The sequence below is a fragment of the Camelus bactrianus genome, chromosome 14 (genome assembly GCF_048773025.1).
Source record: "Camelus bactrianus isolate YW-2024 breed Bactrian camel chromosome 14, ASM4877302v1, whole genome shotgun sequence".
In the NCBI taxonomy this organism is placed as follows: domain Eukaryota; kingdom Metazoa; phylum Chordata; class Mammalia; order Artiodactyla; family Camelidae; genus Camelus; species Camelus bactrianus.
Genome location: NC_133552.1, coordinates 514,438 through 538,109, shown reverse-complemented (window position 1 = coordinate 538,109; position 23,672 = coordinate 514,438). Strand labels below are relative to the sequence as shown.

The 23,672-nt window shown below is 37.7% G+C and overlaps 1 protein-coding gene across 2 annotated transcripts in view; it reads left to right on the top strand.

The window, feature by feature from the left end:
• Positions 1-23,672, top strand: part of PSPC1 (paraspeckle component 1) — a 53,053-nt gene that overhangs the window by 12,634 nt on the left and 16,747 nt on the right. For both annotated transcript variants that reach the window (XM_074377855.1, XM_074377854.1), the window contains exons 4-6: positions 2,808-3,004; positions 10,232-10,316; positions 14,370-14,475. In XM_074377855.1, coding sequence (XP_074233956.1) covers positions 2,808-3,004; positions 10,232-10,316; positions 14,370-14,475 — 388 coding nt within the window. The remainder of the gene's footprint in view (positions 1-2,807; positions 3,005-10,231; positions 10,317-14,369; positions 14,476-23,672) is intronic.

The following is a 23,672-nucleotide window of genomic DNA, read 5'->3' as shown; positions in this document are numbered from 1 at the left end:
TGGAGTATGAGTCAGGAGACTTGGATGGGGTTAGAGTGGGGGAGGCTCTAGTAAGTTAACTTGGCAAAGGTTAAGAATTCTTAAAGATAAAAACAGCATGTTTTCAAAATGTTGTATATTATTATTTTACCAATTTCTTTCCACTCTGTGATTCAAGTATTTTTACATAAGTTACCTGTATGAATACATTGTGTGTGTTTAACCAATCACTTGCTTATTATAATAAGTAGCACTGTAGTGTTTGCATCATGAATTCAACAAATACTGGAGTGGCTTTCTGCCAGGCACTAAAAAAACCACAAGAATGAGGTATAAGGGCTTAGATCAAAGGGTATATGTATTTAAAGTTGGTTAATATGTAACTGGTGCTGGAGGTGTATCAGTGAACAAAACAGACCAGAAAGTCATGCTCTGTGGTGGTGGTAAGGGGTCGGTGGGTAAACAAATAGGAAAAGTGTGGGGAAAAGACAGGGAAAGTGGGTGCCTGGGAGCAGAGGAGTGTGGCTCTTGTGCACTGTGGTTAAGGAAGCATCTGTGAGTATGCATCTGGTAGCAGCTTGAGTGGAGGGGAGGCTGTCGGAGGTGGGATGGAGTAGAGGGTAGGGTCTCAGCCCAGGAGTAGCAGCTCTGCAGGCCTGAGGGAGGTCTCTGTCTGGGAGCAGGAGGGGTGAGCAGAGAGCTAGAATGTGCTGGGAGGAGTGCAGGTTGTTGGGCCTTGTAGACTGTTGAGCTGACTTTGGCTTTTGTGGCTTATGAGAAAGGAAGGAGCAGAGTATTAAATTTAACAGCAGCTTTCTGGCTGCTGCTTTAAGAATAGATTGTGAAGAGCCAAGGGTGGAAGTGGGGAGGTGAGTTTAGGGTCCTGATGACATGGAGCAGTCACAGTGGTGATGGTGAGCTGTGGTCAGATTCTGGGTGTAGTTTGGAAGCAGACTGGATTTTGCTTAAGGGTATGGGGTTGTGGGAGAAGGGAGTTGAAAGGATGATGTCGAGCTTTTCGACTTCATTAACTGGAAGTATGGAAATTGCTAGTGACTGGTGTAAGAACCCTGCCAGGGAGCAGATCTGGGGGAGGAAGATCAGGAGCCCTGCCCTGGGCGTGTTAAATTTGACCATCCAAGTGGAGACGTCAGGTGGGTAGTTGGATTTGTTTCTGGAACTTAGGTGAGCTGTCTTGGCTAGAGTTACCGCATGTGGTAGAAAGCATGCCAGAGGACTGACTCTGGAGACTCAGTTTACCAACGTTGAGAGATCAGCAGGCATCAGCGAAGACCGAGTGGGAATAGTCATTGTCGTAGGAGGGACAACCAGCAGAGTGTGTCCTAGTAGCAAGGGAAGAAGGTATTTTAGGGAAGGATCAGTGTAATTCATAACCACTTATATTTCTCTTACGCTGTTTTTCAAAGACTTGCTGTTATTTCCTGTTCAGTTAACTTTTTTCCTGGTAATAGTTTATTACAAATTTGAAATAGAACATATTTTTGAATTCAGGAATTATAGGAGTGGAATTATAAGGGTGTTAATAAGAAGTGGTATTTGTAGTCAGTGCTTGTTTGTATAATGGTTTAATTATCCCAGCAAACATCATGAGATCTCATGATACTCCCATTGTACTGCTAAAGAGTTATGCTCAAAAGGAATGTTCACAAAACATAAGAGCCATGACTCAAATTTAATTGAAATTTAATTGAGTATGGACCCCAAATCCATATTGTTCCAGTAGTATGTCCCTTGGAGCAAATGAAGAGTTTTTTTTAAGATGATTATAGCCAATGTCTGGCTTAGGAACTACTGACCAATAAACAATTCTTCCAAAAAAATTGGTGGGTGGCAGATCCTCCTGTCTCTTTCCCTTTTGCAGTCAGTGCTTTAAAAAGAAAAACATCCATGTCTGTTTTTTAGGTCTAGAATACCTAGATCATGGTTAACTTAGCTTTTCCTTATATACCCTTGAAGATCTTTGACATTGTTTCTTGTCACTACATTTTCCATCTGTGACCACTTCCCCCTTTATTTCCCAACTTTGTTCCATCCACCGCCTTCCCCTCCTCACCTCAAAATAAGAGTTAAAATTTATGATTGCAAGGCATCTGTGCTTTTATTGGTGGTAGGAATTGTGTTCTTATTAATACTTTTTAATAGAATCTGTGATAGGCAAGAATAATTGAAGAATATCTTTGAAATTCAGGTACTTTCTAAGGTCTTTATTTTAAAAAGTTTAAAGAAATTATATTCATTAAAGAAATTAAATGTGTATAATGTGCTAGATACATGCTAGGTACTTGAAGTACAGCAATTAACAGAAGTTTTGTGTCCTCCTTATTGAGTTTATAGTCTAGCAAGGGAAATAAGTTTTAAACAAATTGTAGTAAATTAGGCCTATATTTTTTGGCCTACCTAACTAACCAGGCACATAACACTCAGTAATCTGTATCTACTTTTATTACTATCTCTAAAAGTTACTACTTAAAAAAAATCTGACTTCAGACAGTTAACTTAAGGCACATTTGACTTATATGTTGCAGACTGCCTTTTGTAAAATTTTTGTGTGAAAACCAGATAGACCATAATATTGGAGGTGAGAGTTAGGGGAGAGTAGGCTGTAGCAAGCTCAGATTGCCCTGCTTTGAGTCCTGGGTCCATTACTTACCAGTTTGACATCTTTGTGCAATTACTCAAATTCAGGCTTGCTAAAACCTGCGTCATGATGTTGCCGGGAGGTGATGCTTGACAGTGCTCCATAAATGGCAGTGCGTGTTATTCTTACGTGTGCGTACATTTCTGTGTGTCTTTAAATGTAACCTTAGGGAAAGAGAGCAGCCGCCACGTTTTGCTCAGCCTGGGACCTTTGAGTTTGAGTACGCATCTCGATGGAAGGCTCTTGACGAGATGGAGAAGCAGCAGCGTGAGCAGGTTGATAGAAACATCCGAGAAGCCAAGGAGAAACTGGAGGCAGAGATGGAAGCAGCCAGGCACGAGCACCAGCTGATGCTGATGAGGCAAGGTGAGGGGCACCTCTTGTGGGCTGCAGTTCCCACTGCTGTCTGCTGCTGCTTGAGCTGCCAGCTAGGAGTTTGGAGACAGTTGGACCTTGAAATATTAGAGAGGAAAAAAAATCTCACTTTTCTGAAAGAACTTCCTTAAGGAAGAAAACGTTACTGAAAATAAGTTCCCTCCATAAGTAATCGTGTTGGAGGTAATTAAAGCTGTTAACTTTTGCCGGCGGTGGATTGTGATTCTGCTGGTGAGAAGAGAAGCATGGTGGGTAATCCTTGGTGTGTAGATGGGGCATAAAGTCACAAGTCAAGATTTTGTCTGGTGGAAAGAAGAATTAGGGCAAATGCTAGCTATTTAAGATTCTTAACACTTGTCAAAAGATCGCAGATGGGTATTCTTTGGCGGAGATGAAGGAGATTTCATGGGGACGGGTGAATGTGGGGTCTGAATTCTTTGTAGTTGGCAGGAATGTTGTAAACAGTTGAGACGGAGCTGGCTGGGTTTATCTCTAGGAGCAGTCGCAGCGGGTGATAACTTACGGTGGCTGGTCACACAGCTAACGTGACAAGCTGCTTCACTCTGTCTCAGAAGCTTTCAGAGTGTCTCCTTTTGCTCTACACTTCCTTTCATGCCGACTTTTATTGTTCGTCTCCCTCCTTCCTTCTGCTCTGTTCTTGATTCTCCAGGTAGTTTTTCCTGTCTCTCGTCTTTTTCACTATCTGTAGTAATTTTGTATTTTTTAATGTAAAGCTTCTGATTGCTTGCTTGCTTTCTTTGCTTTTTTCCCCCCATTTTTAAAAAATTGAAGTATAGTCTGTTGACAGTGTGTCAGTTTCTAGTGTACAGCATCATGTTTCAGTATACATACACGTACATGTATTCCTTTTCATATTCTTTTTCATTATAGGTTGCTCAAGATATTGAATATAGTTCCCTGTGCTCTAAATTAGGAACTTGTTTGTCTATTTTATATACAGTAGTTAGTATCTGCAATCTCAGACTCCCACTTTATCCCTTCCCACCCCCTTTACCTCTGGTAACGGTAAGTTTGTTTTCTATGCCTGTGAGTCTGTTTCTGTTTTGTAAATAAGTTCACTTGTGTCTTTTTTTAAGATTTCACATATCAGTGATAATCATTTAGTACTTTTTTTTCCTCTTTCTGGCTTACTGCACTTAGAATGATGATTGCTGTTTATTTTGCTGTCAAATTTTTTGCTTTCGTTTTTTTAATTGAGCATTTCAGTAAACATCTGCCTTCTCTTGGCTGCCCCCAGAGATCAGGGCAGCATAGACAGCTGCCTGGGTTTCTGCACCGTCCTTCTTATTGGACTTTGTGCCATCTAATCTTGGCCTTCTCCAAACTGTTCTTTATGGTAGAGCCTGCATTTGTTTAAAAGGTGAAAATTTGATCGTCATTCATCTCTAAATCTTTTTAGTAGATTTTCATTTCCTTTAGGATAAAGTCTAGGTTAGTTTTTTTCCCTCTGTTCAATAAATGTTTATTGAGCAGTTATGATCAAGTCAATGAATAACTGTTCTGATGTCAAATAAGTTAAAACAAAATCGAGCTCAACAGACGATTGAAAACAGACATTTCTGGTTTCATTTGGACCCTTAACCTAGCTGTTTTGTAAATCACTTTTTCTAACAATGGAACTGATTCGTACCATGTACTAGTATGTTTAAAGATAAAAGCAGGTCTCTTGCAGAAAACTTGAAAATTGTCATCTAATATAAAGTTGCAAAATCATTGGTTGCTTAGGGCTGGAAGTGAGAGCTTCAGGTTTATCCAGTCTGGTGGTTTTGTGGTTTCTGATTTGCCTACCCACCAGAACCAACTGGGAAGTTTTAAAAACTGTAGTTTCCTTGGCTCCATGGCTGCTGTAGCCCTTCTGTCCACTGTGAGTTGTTCTCTGTGCATAGCCTGCCAGGTGCTCTGCCAGCCACTTCATTTTCCCGGTATCTGTATCACAGTCATGCCATAGTTAGGAATTACCATTGACTGGATGTGAAGGCATTTGTACTGGAAGATATTTGTTACTGCTGCTTACAAATAGTAATGTAATAGTCTTTACTTCAGCCTGCATTTCACGTTGGCTGTGGATGACACCTTCAGAGGTACTGAGGATGCAGTGATGACGAGACGACTTCATAGAACTCTTGTGCACTCTCAGACTTGCCTCACCCCGAGGGTATTTTGACTTGGAAGCAGAGTAATTTTGTGAAGTTACTTCCTATGAGCTTTCGTTTTATTGCTTTTTGTGTGTTTATAATCCCTGTTAACAGTTTTAGGAAAGCATGTTGCTTAGTGTATCTTACTCCTTGCTTCTTCTGGGTTTACTTCTGCTGAAGTACATCTTGTATTTATTCCAGCAAAAGTCTGTAGGTGATAAATTCGTTTCAGTGTTTGTTTAAAAATTTAAAAACATTTTGTAATTTTGTCTTTGTTCTACAATTTTGTACTGTGTCCGGCATTTCTAAGGGTGTGTTCAGGGAGGGGAGCATCTCTAGGTAACCTTGGTCCTGTGTCTGCAGAAGTGCAGGCCTCCATTGGCCTGCCGTGGAGGTAGAAAGCCCACAGCTCAGAAGAGGGGCCCCTTCCCTGGCCCGATCTTACGTGTTCTGGTAGGATTCAGTTTCTTCTGTATTTTAACAGTTTGTTCTGTATCCTTTAATGAAGAAATCATGCAAGTGCCAGTAGATGTATGCTTGTGAACTTCTTTGTAATCAAAGAAAGCCTTTTTATCTTTGTGGCACCTTACATTCTGCATGTGTGTCTACGCAGCTCTGTCTTACTGTTTAAATGGCTGTGTGACACTGTTAAATGGCCAGAATTAGTTTATGTAGCTCATCCTCTGGTAATTGATGTCCAGTTCTCTTTCCACTTTGTCAGTAGAAGGCAGTGCTGCAGTGAATATGTATGTATCTTAGCAAACTTTTGTGAATGTTGATTCTTACCTCCATTTAATAATTGCTTGTTTTATATTTTACTGATGTTTATGTAGTCCCTTCTAGACCCACATCCCATTACACTTATTACAGGTAATTTTTTTGCTTCTCCTGCTTTTGATCATCAGTACAGGAGGCATGAATTTATAGGAGACTGAATTTTTGTTATAGTTACTTTTTATTACCTTTCTTACTGTGATTCTGTAACTCTGTAGAGCTGTTCTAAAATGGAGAGTGCTAACTGCTGTGCGTTTTGCTATTACTTTCTCTTCTTCTGTCACTGGATTTTTTTTAAGTAAGCCTTTGTACTGATAATATAAGTAGTATTTCCTTTAAATGGTACCTTTTGATTCTTGATTACCAAAGAAAAAAGGAGGAAATAGGCATATTTGGCCCCTACATTTCCCCTTTCCGCTCAACTTTTTTTTCTTCTTATTTGTCTGGATTTATGATATGGACTTAATGTTTCTTTGTGTTTTCTTTGAGTATAAAAGCTGTTTTTTGTGTGTCTGAGAACACAAGTTCTACTCTCTTAGCAGCTTTAAATTACACAATACCATGTTATCAAGTATAGCTACTGCGTTACACCTGTGTAACAGGTATATTAAATATTATTATTATTATATACTAATAATACATACTTTTGTATTATGTTATTCTATATATTAGACCTCAGGCCTTGTGCATCTTATAGCTGTAAGTTTGAACCCCTTTACCAACCTCTCCCTGCTTCCCCCACCTCCCAGCCCTTGGTAACCACATTTATACTCTTGTTTATATAAGTTTGACTTTTTTTAGATTCTGCATGTAAGTTATACTTGGCAGTATTTGTCTTTCTCTTTGTGGCTTGTTTCACTGAACATAATGCCTTTAAGTTCCATTCATGTTGTTGCAAATGACAGGATTTCCTTTTCTTATGGCTGAATCCTTTTGTGTGTGTGTGTGTGTGTGTGTGTGTGTGTCTGTCTGTGTCTGTGTTAGTCCATTCTCTGTAGGTACACAACAGCTGATCCTCTCCTCTGTTGGTAGACATTAGGTTGTTTCCACACCTAGGCTGTAATGAGTAATGCTTCAGTGCATGTGAAAGTGCGGTCTCCTCAAGATCCTGTTTTGATTTTGACTTAATGTTCCTTAACCATAATTCTCATCAGTGTTTAAATCTCAGCCCTATTTTAAGTAGGTTAAGTCATTACTTTTCTGTTCATCACTTAATTGGTGTTTATTCTCATGATTTCTATAAGAAGGTTCATAGAAGCATCACTCCTCAAGTTCTTGCATCTTCCGAAACATCCATGAGCCTTGTGCTTTAAAGTACGTGGGTCTTTCTCGCCCTTCCTTCCTTGAGTACTTGATGGCATGTTTCTGTGGGAAAAGTATGAGATAAGCCTGGATTTTTCGCTTCCTTGTAAGTGATTTGATCCTTTTGCCAGGCTTCCATATAAATTCTTTCTTTTCATAATCTGGTAACTTGTCCTGAATATATTTTCCTCCCTCACATTTTATTATGAGAAATTTTAGGCATAAAAAACATTGAAAGAATTTTAAGGTATTTACTACTTAGGTTTTATTATTAAAGTTTTTCTTTATTTGCTTTATTTATTGCATCTTTGCATCTGTCCTTCACTAATATTTGCCATGTATCGTCTTGTACACCATAGTATTTCAGCTTTTCTTGGGACTAGATATGCTGTTCCAATCTGTAGATTCAATTCTTGTATTTCTGGGAAGGAGCTGTCTTAGATCAGAGAGCATACATTGTCTTCATGACTTGAAGAACATTACATTGAGAAAACACTTTCCTGCCGTCCAGCAAATCAGACTTTAAATTGGTCTGTATTCCCCTCTATTCCCTTTTGCTGTGTACCCATATTCATGATATGTTGAAATTATAGGTGTAGTTTTATGTTCTTCTATCGTTGTTTGTTAGGATGCATTGTTAAATGTTACTTCATCTAGCACTAAGTCGTGCTGTAGCTGATGTTCTAACTGTGGAGGCCTTTGGATTTTTTTTAAAGGGAAATTGCTATGAGTATGTTTTACTGGTTCAGAGGATAAAAACACCTATAGTATATAACTAATTGTTTTTGGTTAATTTTTTCCTCCAGAAGGATGTTATCATGACAGTGTACAAATATGTAAGCTTTAGTGAAATTTCAGGAACTCTGAGTATTAGTAACTCAAATAATTTGGTAGATGTAAAATGGTATTTTTGTTTTAAGTTGATAGTGCTTTTACTTAGTATCACATGATGTGCTTATCTGACAATTTGGTTGTCAGATTCTTTGAACTCATCATTACACCACTTACTGGTGAGGAAGAATCGGAGAGGTTAAAGCAGCTTTCTTGACTGGCAGGGCTTAAAAGGAGAAGATTCAGTTATCAGAAAACAAATGTTCTTGTTCCTTTCTTTTTCTTTTTCATGGAAGACATTGTAATGCAAATTTTTACATTTCGTAATATATATATATGTCCCTGATTTAAGAGTAGCTAACCTACAAAATCAATAATAAAATTATTACAGGATATACTGTATTGACTTTCTTGGGTAATTAATGATAGTAAGATACTTCCCATGCAGTAGCTTATTGAAGCATTCCCTCTTAGGAATATAAATAGGTTATATATCTTTGGTCTCCTCTAGGTTTTGGCCAACTATAGAATTATATGATAGTTGCAGGTTCTCAATGTTGGTTGCACTTTGGAGTCATCTAAGGAGCGTCCAGAAAAATAGTATTGGTGCTTGGTCCACATCCCAAGAGATTCTGGTTTAATTGGTCTGTGGTTAAAAGGTACTTGTATAGTTCTAATGAGCAGTTGACAACTGATGATATAAACGTTTGAAAATCATTCTAGACATGTTTGATTTTTTTAAAAATATTTTTTGTTGGGGAAGTAATTAGGTTTATTTATTTATTTTTAATAGAGGTCCTGGGGATGGAACTGAGGACCTCGTGCATGATAGGCACACACTCTGCCACTGAGCTCTACCCCGCCCCCAGTCATGTTTGATTTTTAACATAATGAAATGTTTTCTCAACTGGCATGTTCTCAGAATCCCCTATCACATGTACCAAAGCAAACTTCCCTGACCAGAGCCCCAACATCTGGTTTGTAATTTTTGTTTTTAAGTTGCTCAGTTGAGCCAGATCATCCAGGTTTGGGATGATGGCATTTTGGAAAGAGCTTTGGGATAAGAAAAGGTTTGCCCTGTATCCCAGTTGAACTATGAGGCTGGATGGCGAGAACATATTTATAACCTGCCTGAATCTTTTTTCTGTGACCTAATTAATACATAATTCAGTCTTTTCAGTCTGTAAAATGGGGAGGAGACTATTTACCTTGTTCAGATTATGAGTCCTGTGTTGTTACGGTTATTAAGAAATATTCAGTTGAAATAATTTATGTTCATTTTAGAAATTTCAGATAACATGATTATAGAAAAAAATGAAAGCAACTGATAATTGTGTTATCTAGGGTATTTGTGTATATATTTATATTTATGTATTTTAATTATGTATGCACATGTAATTTGGTGAGAGAGTATGGAGATTTTTAGTTAGCACTTGGGAAGTTTATCCACTGCTGCTCAGATGTGCAGAACAGATGTACCTTTCGTTATCTGATATTGCTCTGGACCCCTCGTGATGATGCCACGAGGATTGGACAGTGGGGGTGCTCCTCTTGTTAAAATACTCTCGTTCAGACCAGTGTTCGGCCTTTTTCCCTTGGGGGAGCACTCTCCTCATTGCCCTCCTTTGTGAGACCTTGACTTATGTAGGAGGAGTCTGGGCTGATTGTGCTGGGAAGGCTGTTTTTAGGGTTGTCATGTCCTATCTCATTATTCCTACTGTTTGATCTAGTTCTTATGTGCCCTGTGCTAATATCTCCCAAGGCATCTTTTTGGGCTTTGCTCTTGCTGCTGAAAAAATTCTAGTTTGTTTTAAACTATGTAAATGAAAATATAGCCACCATTTACTCTGTTTTTAGTATATTCCTGGCCTTATGTTGAAACAGTTACTACCCATTTAAATTTCTTAACATAAGGATGAATTTTATTATTTTCTTCATACATATGAAGAAACAGGCCCAGAAAAGATATTGTGATTTATTACGCAGCTTCTAATCTTTCACTGTAAAATGATACAGTAGACACAAAAGAGAAGCTAGCTGTGTGAGTATCAATAAGTTACTAAATACACTGCCAGTCATAGAGACTCTGTGCTTGTGGATATAAAAATACAGGAGGGGAAGCTAAAAACAGTAATTTGTAATCAATATTTTATAGATTTAATGAGGCGTCAAGAAGAACTCAGACGCTTGGAAGAACTTAGAAACCAAGAGCTGCAGAAACGGAAGCAAATACAACTGAGGTAAAAGAACATCATTATTGCATATATGTGAATGCATGTAGTTTTCATTGTATGTGTCATTAATGTGTTACAGATAAGGTGTACAGGTTGGAAAATACAGAAAAAAGTTGTCCATTTTTAACTATACTGAGGGAATTACTCCACAAGCTAGCGTGATTCTTTGTTATTCTATGATTTTTGGAGCTGGTTATGGACACATTGCATACACTGTAAGCTTACATGAGGGGCTTAGGCATTATTGCATATAATTTTTTGTAAGAATGCACTGTGATTTACAGGACCATTTTTCCAGAGATGGATATATTTGCATTGACCTTAGTTTTAATTTTTTTATGTGTATAATATTACTCTGAATGCCTTTATGCATTTTTGTGCTTCTGATAATTTGTTTACAAAAAATACATGGTATTGGAATCTGGTAGAAAGGGTAAGGGCATTTAAGAGCTCAGTACATAGCAGACAACTGTGTAGGGCAACTTAAAATCGTTTAGGTTTAGTAAAGAAGTTAAAGAGAATTGTTGATCCAAGATGTAGAAACAAAAATTAACAGCTTTCCTTGTACCTGCAACATTTGATTCTAAATTTTGAGGTAAATACTACTCTTACAAGTTTCAGAAATGATAATTAGGAATTGTTGTAAACAAAGCTGTGATAGATGAAAGCAGACTTAAAATTTTGCTTATAAGAATAGTGCTTGTGATAGGAAGTAAGATGATCATGGGAAATAAGAAAAGAAAATGAGAAACTGCGTGTGCAGTGCCGTCACAGTGTGGAGAATGTAAGTGGTCAGTATATTTTAGTGTATTTTTTCAAGTTTTGTACCTGAGTATGTATCAGTGTATATGTATTTCTGTTTTGGAACTACTCTGATTTTACTGTTACTCATTCTTAGCTTATGGTACTTAGACAGGCAGCATTAGCATCCTAACCTAGGAAATTACTAGAAAATCTCAAACCTTCACCCAGAACTGCCAAATCAGAAACTGATTCACCTGTGCTTTAGTAAATCCTCCAGGTGATTCTGACACATCCTGAGGTCTGAGAACCACTACTGTCAACGACTCCCTGTGACCCTGTGACACAGGGACCTTTGTCATTTTCGTTCTTGCTGCTGCTCTCCTTTTTATGTAAATGTGGAGTTTCTTCTGCTCTTACAAACAAAGGAAACTTCCCCTCCTCTGGCATAAACACACTGAGTCCAGGTTTATCTTCCATTTATCCTTAACAGCTTGGCTTTTAAAGTTAGTGTCCCATACTTCTCGTACTGAAAAAATAAATTGTTAAAACTAAACAATGCAGGAGAACACAAAATAGGGTATAAAAACATAGCAAATGAAGCTAACTGTATTATAGCTGGACAGCATTGTCACACTGGAAGGAGATGGGGAAGAAAATAAGGAACTGAGACAGCTTTGGAAAACAGTATCTTGATTTGGGTACGTAGGCCAGTGTCAAGAACTGTGTATAAATGTTGTAATCTAGTTAGTAAATATTTCTGGCAGGGATTAGGGTTGGAATTCAGAAACTACTTTGTGTATATACTTTCCTTTTTTGATCAAGACTTTATTGAAAATAATGTATATACTTTTTAAAGTGAATAAACTAGTAAATATGCATGATGTGACCCAGTTTTCTCATTGTTGGAGAAAGGAGAAAGGCTAAAATTAAAATGAATCCTGTGGTATTTAATGGGGGTTGAGATATTGGTATGAACTCAGTGGCATTTAGTTTAGACAGACAAAAACAGAAATACTGAGGTTTAAACGCATGGGTGCTTTACGTCCAGATGTTCCCTAGCCTTGCCCACCCAGACACAGTGATCCCTTAGGAACAGTGAGCACATCTGATGCCCACATTATCGTTTCTGAACATCATTCTCCAACGAAAGGAACCAGGGCTATTTGGAGAAGTGGTAAATGCTAGGATTGGAAAGTCCAAGATTAGCCTGAAAAATCTTGTGCCAGAGAGAAGGAAAGTACTTAATAAAGAAGGCTGGGGCATATTGACAGACACACAAGCCAGACCAAAGGGAGCTTCAAGTGGCCAGAGTTAGAACAGTTTCAGGAACAAAATAAAAAATGATAGTGTTAGATTTTTTTAAACTGTAGAATAAAGTAAATACCCATGCTGATGGAAGTAAATAATTGAGTGAGTAAATAAGTATGGAGGAGAATGGACAGTTTTTCCCTAGTTGTTAGAATTCCAGATAACACAGGATGGTATCTGAGAGAAAGTCACCTGGGGGCGAAGTGCAGTCACACAGGCAGCCCCACAGAGGCAGGGGATTTTCTTCCAGACCTGCAAATAACACGATAAAGTGAGTCACACAGATGTCTTGGTTTCCCAGCCATAGAAAAGTTACATTTATGCTATACTGTAGTCTTTTAAGTGTACAATAGCATTACGTATGTACTTTAAGTAGAAACACTTTATTGCTAAAAAAATGCTGTCACCTGACAACACGGGATTGTCACAGACCTCCACGTGTAGAAGCACAGTATTCAGGAGCGTGGTCGTGAGGCCCGCCTGTCGTCATCTTAGACAGGGTTCCCTCAGGTGCTAAGGTTGTGGCACGAAACTCGAGATCTGAGATTTGCAGGTCAGACTTACTAGGTAAAAATGGGCAAGTAGTAAATTCAGAGTGAAGAAGCCCAGCAGACACCAGCATTCGCAAGTGCTCAGATTCACATCTTCCGTAGATGGATACGAGCGTCGAGAAGCCCTCATACAAGGCACTCAGAAGTGTGCGTTGTCATTTCCGTGGTTTTCTTGCCAAACTGTGTAACCTTATGCTAGTCATGAGAAAACTTAAGACAAACCCAAGTTTAAGGACACTGTACAAAAATAATCAGTTCTATTTAAAAGTGTCAAGTTAGTGAAAGACCAAGAAAGACTGAACTGTTGCAAACTGGAGGAGACTAAAGAGAAATGATAATGAAATGCAGTGTGGGACTCTGGGGAGGGTCCTGGAACAGGAGAATGGAAGTGGGGAAGCTGGTGGAATTTGAATAAGAGCTGTGGTTTAGCTATAATACTGCACCTGGGTTTCATAGTTGTACCGTGGTTATGTAAGCTGTTAACATTTACTGTTAGGGATGCTGCATAAGGGAGATAGGAACCCAGTTTTTCTGTAAGCTTAAAATTAGTTGGAAGTAAGGAAAAAGAAAAAGAGCACCCTAGGTATTAGGGATACAGCAGAGAAGGAAAGACACAGGCTGTACCACTGTGGAATCTGTGTAGCACAGGAGGAGGCAGACATTAGTTGGAATGGTCAGATTATTAAAAACAAAGTGAAGTGTGCAAAATAGAATAGAGCACTTACTGTAATTTTTAATAGGTTACTAGTCTCATAATAAGTGAGATACTGGTTGCTTGACGTGGTCAGTGTTCTGTGTGCATGGTAGTTTCATTGAATGGTCTTTCACTAACTTTGTTTAATATGCAGAGCTGTGTCAGATTCAATTTGAAATTTAGGTAGCTGAGTACTAACAGTGAAAATATCTCAACAATGAGGCGATCATTTGATGGGTAACGTCTATGCTTGGCTGTTTTCTAGCAGATACACGCGGTGATCTGTTAACACTCTTTCCCTATGCCTTATTAATTGTAAGAATCTTGATTTAAGAAATGTGAACAACCAGTATTAAAACTGAGTAATTTTGCAGTATGTATCAAGGAAAGGAAAAGAATAGTGTCTCAGGACTTAATTTAATACTAATAATTTTTTAAAATTTTATTTTGAATTAATTTTATTCATTCATTCATTCATTCATTTACTTATTTATTTACTAATTAATTAATGGAGATAGTGGGGATTAAGCCCAGGACCTCCTCATGCTAAGCACATGCTCTGCCGCTGAGCTCTCCCCCCACCATACTAATAGTTTAATAGTTGATTTGTGAAAGATTTTGAGCAAACTAGAAGGAAGGTCAACTGGCAAGCTAGTCATTATCACAGATTTGGCATGGTGTAACTTGCAGAAATGATTTTGTTTTACCTGGTGATGGCTCATGTGTCAGTGTCCCTGAAGTTATTATTTAAAACCCTCTCAGGCACGAAGAAGAGCACCGCCGTCGTGAGGAGGAAATGATCCGGCACAGGGAGCAGGAGGAGCTGAGGCGCCAGCAAGAGGGCTTTAAGCCAAACTATATGGAAAATGTAAGTGAGACGCTAGCTACAGCTAGGGTGGTTTATGTTGTCAGGTGGGCAGTGTCTATTAGACTTCTTTAGATGCTGCTCTGTATGGTAGTGTATTTTCTAATCTTCCTGAGTTTGTCATGTTTATGTTAAACTAACGATTTCCTTAACCTCTTACAGGTAGTAAATGAAAATTAGTTTCTGAAGATAATATTGATGTTTTATGAAATGAATGTTAAATTTTTCTCCATATTACTTTATCTTTTTCTAATTGCTACTAACTTAGAAGTTTTGATAATCCATCATTTTCACTTGACTGATTTTCACATTGATCGGTACTAAAAATTCTTTATTTTCGGAGATTCAGACATACACAGTTAGTCTAGTGTGTGCTCATTGCCCGGCCATAGCAGTTAACAGCCCTTGGCTTATCTTCTTCATCTTCAAGTATACCCACTTGAATCATTTTATACGAAGCCCCTGACTTCTTACGACTTTATTAATAAGTATTCAGTATATCTCTCTTAAAAGATAAGGACTCTTTAAAAAATTACTGTCATATCTTAAAAATGTCAGTACTTTAATGTTAACTAGTAAAAGCCCCAGTTTGCTCTGGTCATACAAATGGGTTTTGTGTTTTTTTACAACTGGTTCCTTCAAATTGGTTGCAGTCTTTTTAGTCCATAGGTTTTCTTCTTCTTTTTCATTTTTTCTTTTTGAAAAAAAAAAGAAAGAAAGAAACAGACCCCTGTTATACAGAGTATCTCACATCCTGGATTTTGTTGATTTTATCCTTGCATGGTGTTCGGCAAGTTTATTTATGCCTGAATTTCTTGTAAACTGGAGTTAGTTCCAAAGCCTATCTGACTCAGGTTTTTGTTTCTGGGAGGCAAAATGATAGGGCAAAAAAAGATACTTTGAGTGTGTTAAAATCCACAATTTTTTTTTTTTTTTTTTTTAGTTTTTAAATTTTATTTTAATTTTATTGTATCCTCACTTAGCAGAATACTTGGCATATAGTAGGAACACAATTTATTGAATGAAAGAAGTACACATTTCCAGATGAGTGGTACCGTAGTACAACCAGGTTTTTTTTTTCCTTTTTCAGTTTAATTAGGTAGAATTACTCCAATTTGACTGCACATATACATTATATTGCATGTAAATACAATATATACAGTATACTGCATTTTTTTTAGTTTACGTATATGTATGGATCATTGTTTCTAAGAATAGATTAGAGCTTTAACTTTTTAAACTTACATAATTATCAAAGGAATAAAGCCGACCACAAAATAAGAATCAACAGAATGTGGTAATCCAGTCATAAAGGACAGTCAAATATGCTTACACATAATAACAACCAACAGTCTTATTGTTCACCTTAGGTGAATGCCAGCCTAACAACTTATTCGGAAAAATATATACCAGTATTTTTTCTCTAGTTGTTCAAAAACCATGATTCTTTAATTTCTGAGGCTAAATGTATTAATTCAAGTCATTGGTGCCTTTTTTCTTTCTCTGTCTCTATTCTTCTATCCCTAGAAAATTTTAAATTTTTAGTTAAAATGAATACACAGCAAAATAAATCCTAACTTGTATAGGAGCAAAAAATTTTTATCTTACCTTCCATCACACAAGTGTCCTTTGAGTGAAAATTATGTTGCATTTACATTCAATTAGAAATTTTTTTTTTATTATTTGTAAGTCACAGTAAGGTTTAAGTTAATAGATTTTTAAATTCCATTACCAAATTAGTTGAGTAGGTTTCTTAAGCAGTGTGAAATTTTTGGGGGTAATTTCTGGCATTATTGCAATTCTCTTTTCCTCCTGGATACATAGCACTTGCATAATGATATTTTAAATTGTGATCTTAACCTTTTTGTTTGTTTGCATTTGAACATAAATTTGTTAGATTTATCAGTGTGAGGATTTTTTATGATGTTACAAAAGAATGTGGAAGCAAAAAAAAAAATTTCAGGCCCATATTACGAAGAATAGTAACTAGTGTTTTTAATCTTAAAATATTATCAAGATGTAAACCACATGGGATATATTTCTTAGAGAAACTTTATTTTGTTCTGTGAGGATTAGGATATTCCTAGACCTTTTATATACGTGAACATTTCTTACAGTAAAAAGTGCTTGCTTATAGTAAAGTTGGTGGAATTAGCTTTCTTAATATTTTTCTGGCATAAACTTTACATTCTTGGAGTGAATGTGTAGCTATTTGTAGTGATGTCATATACGTAAATTACTTAGGGACTAGAAGGAAATGATTAAGTGAAATATATTCTGCTGTTAAACTTGATTAAGTTGGCTATATCATAAGCTTGGTTGCAGACTCTTCATTCTTTGAAATCATCTCACAGATAGAAACCTATACCAATGATTTTTAATATGTTCAATGGCATTTAACGTAGGTATAATGAATGAAGGACAGATAGTTTTAACTCTTCTATTCAAAAACTATATGGAAATGTTGCTACAATTTGTAATGGAAATACTGCAAATTCTTGTATTGTTTTTTTTTAATGGGGGGGTAATTAGGTTTATTCCTTGATTTCTTCTTGGAGGGGGTGCTGAGGATTGAGCCCAGGACCTCTTGGGTGCTGAGCATGCGCTCTACCACTTGAGCTATTACTTCCCCTACTGCATCTTCTTAATTTAAAAACATTTGAATATTTAAAATTCGTTTTAATAGTGGGTAAAATTTTATAGATACCCAATGAACTTTGAGAAGAAATAAATATTTAAAAATACTCATGGTGAATTTATTAGCATTTCAAAAACAGATCTTTTATTTTTTTACAAGATTATGCTCTTAGAAAACTTAGATGAGGCATATATTTCAGTGTTAAGATAACTTTATTGTCAAGTAGTTAAAGTATATGTTTTGTATTTGAATCGTCATAAGAGTAATTTGACTAGAGCAGAGGTTTGCAGTTGTGGCCTGGGAGCACCACCCGTTTCGTATGACTCTACCACAGAGCCAAGAACGGGGTTTACAGTTTTAAAGGAGTGATGGATAGGGGAAAAATAAGACTATTAAACAGAGTATTTGTGATCCACAGAGCAAACCTAAAATACTTACTCTTTGGCCTTTTACAAAAAAATTTGCTGAGCCATAGGCTACAGTATTGGTGATTTTTTTTTAAATTGATACTCATATTAGATAGGCCACAAAGTTACTATGTTTTTTATTCTCTGAAAAGGAATCTATTTAAAATAGTATGTAACAAAATGAAATTAAATACTTACAGGAAAATATAGTCTTTGTTCTATTTTTAGTTTTTTTGAGATTAGAAATTATGAATAGACACACATTTTTCTGGTGTCAGTTTTATTTGGTTCCTAGCTTTGTAATGCTTGTTAATATAAACTAACCAACACTAAAGAAGTATTAACAAAAGTTCTGTACTGGTCTTGACTAGTTTGTGTTAATAGAAAAAAATCGAAGCAATTATTGCATCAGTTATTCTGCATTTATTTTGAAAATTGTCTTTGGGAAAAATTGTTAAACAATTATAATGTTTATTTTTGTTTTTAAAAGCTTTGAAATTAGTCCCTCTTATGTGCTTCTCTTGTTTTCACTGTTCAGTTTAGAAAGAGGAATCAAATGGTAAGTGTTCAGCTTGCCTGAGTAACAGGAGTCAAGTAGGTTTACCTGACTTGTTTAAGATGCCACCTCATTTCTATCTAGTATTCCTGTTAGAACTGCTCCAACACAACCAACAGTATGGGCTTTGAAGTATAAAATAAATACTGATTTTGTCTTGAATAATATATATAATTTAATGTAACAAAAAATAAGGCAGAACACATGTCATGTCTGGCCATGCTTTTCTTTGGCAGTCTTCAGCTTTATCGTAATGTTATGACTACATGTGAATATACTTTTAAGTTTCAAGAATATGCCAGCTCTTGATCAGTTAGAAGCTGTCATTTCAATTTCATACCTCATTTCTCCTTAGAGGAGGTCGTGTACTTTGCTAATATATCTGATAATTTTAAATTAAGCATGTTATTTTTCACTCCTGTAGCGTAACGCATTTTTGCCTGCTCTAACAATGTGTTTTTATGCTGCACCTTAATTACGTTTAGGTTTACTTTACCATGGTGTGGACTAGTGTATTTGAACTGTTTTCTAGATAGTATTTACTGAGTTTGAAATTTTTGCTTACTACAATTTTGTTGCTTTTGAACACATCACAAAGGTTGTTCTGTTAACAATAAGAATTTGTGACACTGTTTATGATTGTCTTGTGATTTTTTTTTTAAATTAAGCTGTTCCAGTTACTGTAGATTAAGTAGTTTAAGCATTTAAGTACTGCTGTATACCAGTCGTTATTTTTGGATTCAGTTTGGGTTGGAGTAAAGGGGAGATTTTAATCAAAGTATTTTTTTAATGAAGTTTCCTAGGGTAAACTTTGCTTTCTTGGGAAGATGATACTGTCTTAAAAATACCTAAATCATTCTGCCTTTGGTAGTAGTATCATGCAGTTATAAAATATTTTGTTTAGGAAATTAGGGGCAGTGCTTAGATTGGATGCTACTTTGTTTTAAAAACCTAAGTTTCTTTTTCTGGCATGGTAAAAAATTTTTTTTTAAATCACTGGCATTTATTTATTTATTTATTCATTTTAATTAATAGACTTTATTTTTTTAGAGCAGTTTCACGTTCACAGCAGAATTGAGCAGAAAATACAGAGAGTTCACACATAGCCCTCTCCACCCACATATATATACTCCCCTACCCTCATCAGTGTGGCATATTTGGTACAGTCGATGAACCAACACGGACACATTATTATCAACCAAAGTCCGTAGTTTTACATTAGGGTTCACCCTTGAGGTTGTACGTTCTGTGGGTTTTGGCAAATGCATAATGACATGTATCCACCACTGTAGTATCATACAGAATAATTTCATTGCCCTAAAAATCCCTTCTGCTCCATTTATTCATTCCTCCCTTCCTCCCTCTTCCTAAATCCATGGAAACCACAATCTTTTTATTGTCTCTGTAGTTGTGCCTTTTCCAGAATGTCAGTTGGTTGGAATCGTACAGTTTGTAGCCTTTTCACATTGGCTTCTTTCATTTAGTAATATGTCTTTTAAGTTTCTTCCATGTCTTTCATGGCTTGATAGCTCATTTCTTTTTTTAAACTGCACATATATTTTAAAATTTGCATATATGTACTGTTTATTGTTTCTAAGAATGTTTAGAGGTTTAGCTTTTTAAACTTAACATAGTTATCAAAGGAATAAAGCCAACCACAAAATAAGAATTAATTAAAAAAGATACATAAACCCTGCTATTGACAGCAACATTATTTATAATTGCCAAGACATGGAAGCATCATAACTGCACATTAATAGTTGAATAGATAATGGAGATGCAGCATATATATATGTAATGGAATACAACTCACCCATAAGAAAGAAGGATATTTTGCCATTTGTGGCCCTTCACTCACTTTTTTTTTTTCACTTCGAAAACCAGAATTTTATAACTGGCATAAACATTTCCATTACATCAAAAACATCAAAATACCTAGAAATAAACTTAACCAAGGAGGTTACGTATACTCCAAAAACTGAAATGAAACAAAGAAATGGAAAGATTTCTTGTGCTCTTGGATTGGAAGAATCAGTACTATCAAAATGGCCACACTACCCAAAGGCAACCCCCATCAAAATACTCACAACATTCCTCACAGAACTAGAATAAACAATTCCAAAATTTATAAGGAACCAGAAGATCCCGAACAGCCAAAACAATCTTTGGTAGGTCTGTCTCTTCTTTTTTTTTTTTTTCCTCTTTCTTCTTTTTGTTCTCTTTTCTTATGTTTGTTGACTAGAGTAAGTCCTTTAACATTTGTTGTAAAGCTAGTTTGGTGGTGCTGAAATCTTTCAGCTTTTGTTTATCTGTGAAGCTTTTGATTTCTCCATCAAGTCAGAGCTTTGCTGGATAGAGTATTCTTGGTTGTAAGTTTCCCCCCTTGCATCACTTTAAATATATCATGCCACTCCTTTCTGGCCTTTAGAGTTTCTGCTGAAAATTCAGCTGATAACCTTCTGGGAGTTCCCTTGTATGTTATTTGTTGCTTTTCTCTTGCTAATTTTAATATTTTCTCCTTATCATTAATTATTGGCAGTTTGATGACTATGTGTGTTGGTGTGTTCCTCTTTGGGTTGGTCCTGTGTGGAACTCTCTCTGCTTCCTGGACTTGGGTGACTGTTTCCTTTCCCCGTTTTGGGGGAGTTTTCAGTGATTATCTCTCCAAAAATTTTCTCAGGTCCTTTCTCTCTCCTCTTTCTGGGACCCCTATAATGTGAATATTAGTGTGCTTCATGTTCCAGAGTTCTCTTAAACTATCCTCATTTCTTTTCATTCTTTTTTCTTTTTTCTGTTCTGCAGGAGTGATTTCCACTAATCTGTCTTCCAGCTCACTGATCCATTCTTCTGCCTCATTTAGTCTATTCTTGGTAACTTCTAGTGTGTTATTCATTTCCATGATTTTATTCTTCAGCTCTGTTTGGGTGTTCTTTAAATTTTCCAACTCTTTGCTAAAAACTTCTCTCTGTGCATCTGTACTCCTCTTGAGTTCTCTGAACATCTTGGCCATCATTTATTTAAACTCTTTCTCAAATAAATTGCTTATCTCCTCATCACTTATTTCTTCTTCTGGGATTTTATCTTGTGCCTTGGCGTGGGAGATATTCCTCTGCCACCTCATATCGTCTATCTTTCTATGTGTTTGTGGATTCCTTCCACAGGCTTTGGGATTGTTGTTTTCTTATTTCTGGCATCTGCCCCTGGTGGATGAGGCTGGACTAGAGGCTTATGCAGGTTTCCTGGCAGGGGGAGCCAGTGCCTGCCCACTGCTAGGTGGGTGAAGCTTGGTCCTGGACCTCTGGTGGGTAGGGCTGTGTCTAGAGGCCTTTGTGGCCTAGGAAGTCTGCTGATGGGTGGGGCTGTGTTCCCACCCTGTATGTTGTTTGGCCTGAGGCTTCCCCACAGGCTGTTGGGTGGGGCTAGGTCTTGGTGCTAATGATCCAGTCAGCCTCCAGGAAAGCTCATGTAAATGAACACTCCTGGAAGGTCCACCACCAGCTTTATGTTCCCTAAGTGAGCCGCAGCTGTCCCGTACGCCTCCAGGAGACCCTCCACATCCAGCCGGCAGGTCTGGCCCAGGTTCCTAGGAAATCACTGCCTCTGCCCTTGGACCTGGTACACTCGAGTTTCCGAGTTTCCGTGTTTGCTTTCCAAGCGAATGGAGTCTTAGTTTCCTCCAGTCCTGTGGGGCTCCCGGAGCCAAGCCCCCTGGCTTTCAAAAGCAGATGTCCTGGGGTCTCCTTCTCTTACCAGTGCCGGAACCCGGGTTGGGGAGCCTGATGTGGGGCTTAGAGCTCTCACTCCCATGGGAGGGCCTCTGCGGCTTCACTGTTCTTCAGCTTGTGGGTCGCCCATCCGGGGTTATGGGGCCCAATTATATCGCTAGTACACCTCTCCTACTGTCCTGCTGTGGTTCCCTCTTTATGTTTCCAGTTGCACATCTTTTTTGCTAGATTCCAGTCTGTTTTTGATGGTTGTTTAGCATTCAGTTGTGATTTCATTGTAGTTGCGAGGGGAGGTGAGCTCGTGGTCCTACTACTCTGCCATCTTGACTGGAAATCTCTGGCATGGTAAATATTAATGTTTGGTTTTTAGTGAAGAAAAGAGTTGCCCCTCAGATCTGTTTCAAGACATATATATATATTAATTGATACTGAAGAATTTTTACTTGTGTTTGAGTAGGGTGGAATAACCTGGGATAATGAGCACATGTTCAGGATAAACCTGAAGATAAATGTGTATTACATGCTCAGACAGGACCTGTCTTCCTTTGGCAGAGGTGCTCCGCTGTAACTCCCTGGGATTATTGATCACCGAGGCCAAAAGCACTGAGCAGGTGTAGCCAGGCTAAGAGTGTAATGCCTCTTCCACGGTGGCTTCAAATAGTACATAGTGAACACAGGGAGCTTTTAAAAAATGTGGATTTTCAGGTCTCCATCCTACAAATTGACTTATTTTGTGGTCTCAGTAGATTCTGATGGGTTGTCCATTGATCACAGTTTTGACTAAATCCAGTAGTTTTCAACCTTGCAGCAGGTCTGTGGAACTTAAAAAAGAAAATGCCTGAGATCCAGTCTCGTGGGTGTGGCTTAGAGCCGTGGTATCTGCATTTTAGAAAGCTCTTCCGCTTGCTTATTTTCCTGAGCAAAGACAACCTGTGGCCCTGCGTTGAAGTGAGACATGTTGAAATGAGAATGGTAGTAGTGGTGAATTTTCATGGGGCCTGGGGAGTTTGAGTGAAGGCAGAGCTCAGGGTCACTTGACGTGGCAGACAGGGTTTATGCAGTTAACAGTGTAAGGAGCACTGCATTCCACGGGAGTCATGCTCTGTGGGATCTTGGTGTGGCAACTCTTAGTTGAGCTTTCATCCTGTGTATGGAGAGGGTATTGTTGCAAATGACTCATCTGTCCTGGAGGTCAGCAGACGAGGTTAAGCCAGGCCAAATGTGAGCACTGCCTGTTTTTGGAACAGTTTTATGGGAACACAGCCTTATTTATGCTTTGTTTATGGCACTTTGCCCACAGATGGCAGGGCTGACTAGTTACGACATCATTGTGAGACTGGCCAGCAGAGCCTGAAACACTTACTGTCTGGCCCTTTACCAGAAATGTTTGCTGACCTCTAGTCTAGGGCCAGTCTGAGCGCTGGGGTAGAATCTGTAATAAGTGTCTCATGTTAACCAAACTCACAAAGTTTGTGGACTGAAGTGCAATTTAATTAATTTATATGTTCTTTTTCAGTGTTTTTAGAATGCTAATTGAGCAGATCACCTCATATCCTAGAACCAAGGTTTCTGAAGAATTCAAGTCAGTGTCCAGAAGGTTCTTTGGTAGTCTAGGGTGTCAGGGCAGAAGTTAAGGAAGAGCTGATAGGTGTCCCGCACTGCCCGCAGCCAATGTCCTGGAGCTTTCAGACCTAGCTAATGTCAGACAGTAGAGACAACAGCGTTGTTCTTTCAGATAAGGATTGCCAGGTTTGGCCTGTTTAATTTTGTGTCAGTCTTTTCCTGCTTCTTGAGTGAGTATTGTTTCTATTAACATCACCCTGTGATTTACTTATAACCCCCCATGTCCTGTGTACAAAACTCAAAGCAGAAAC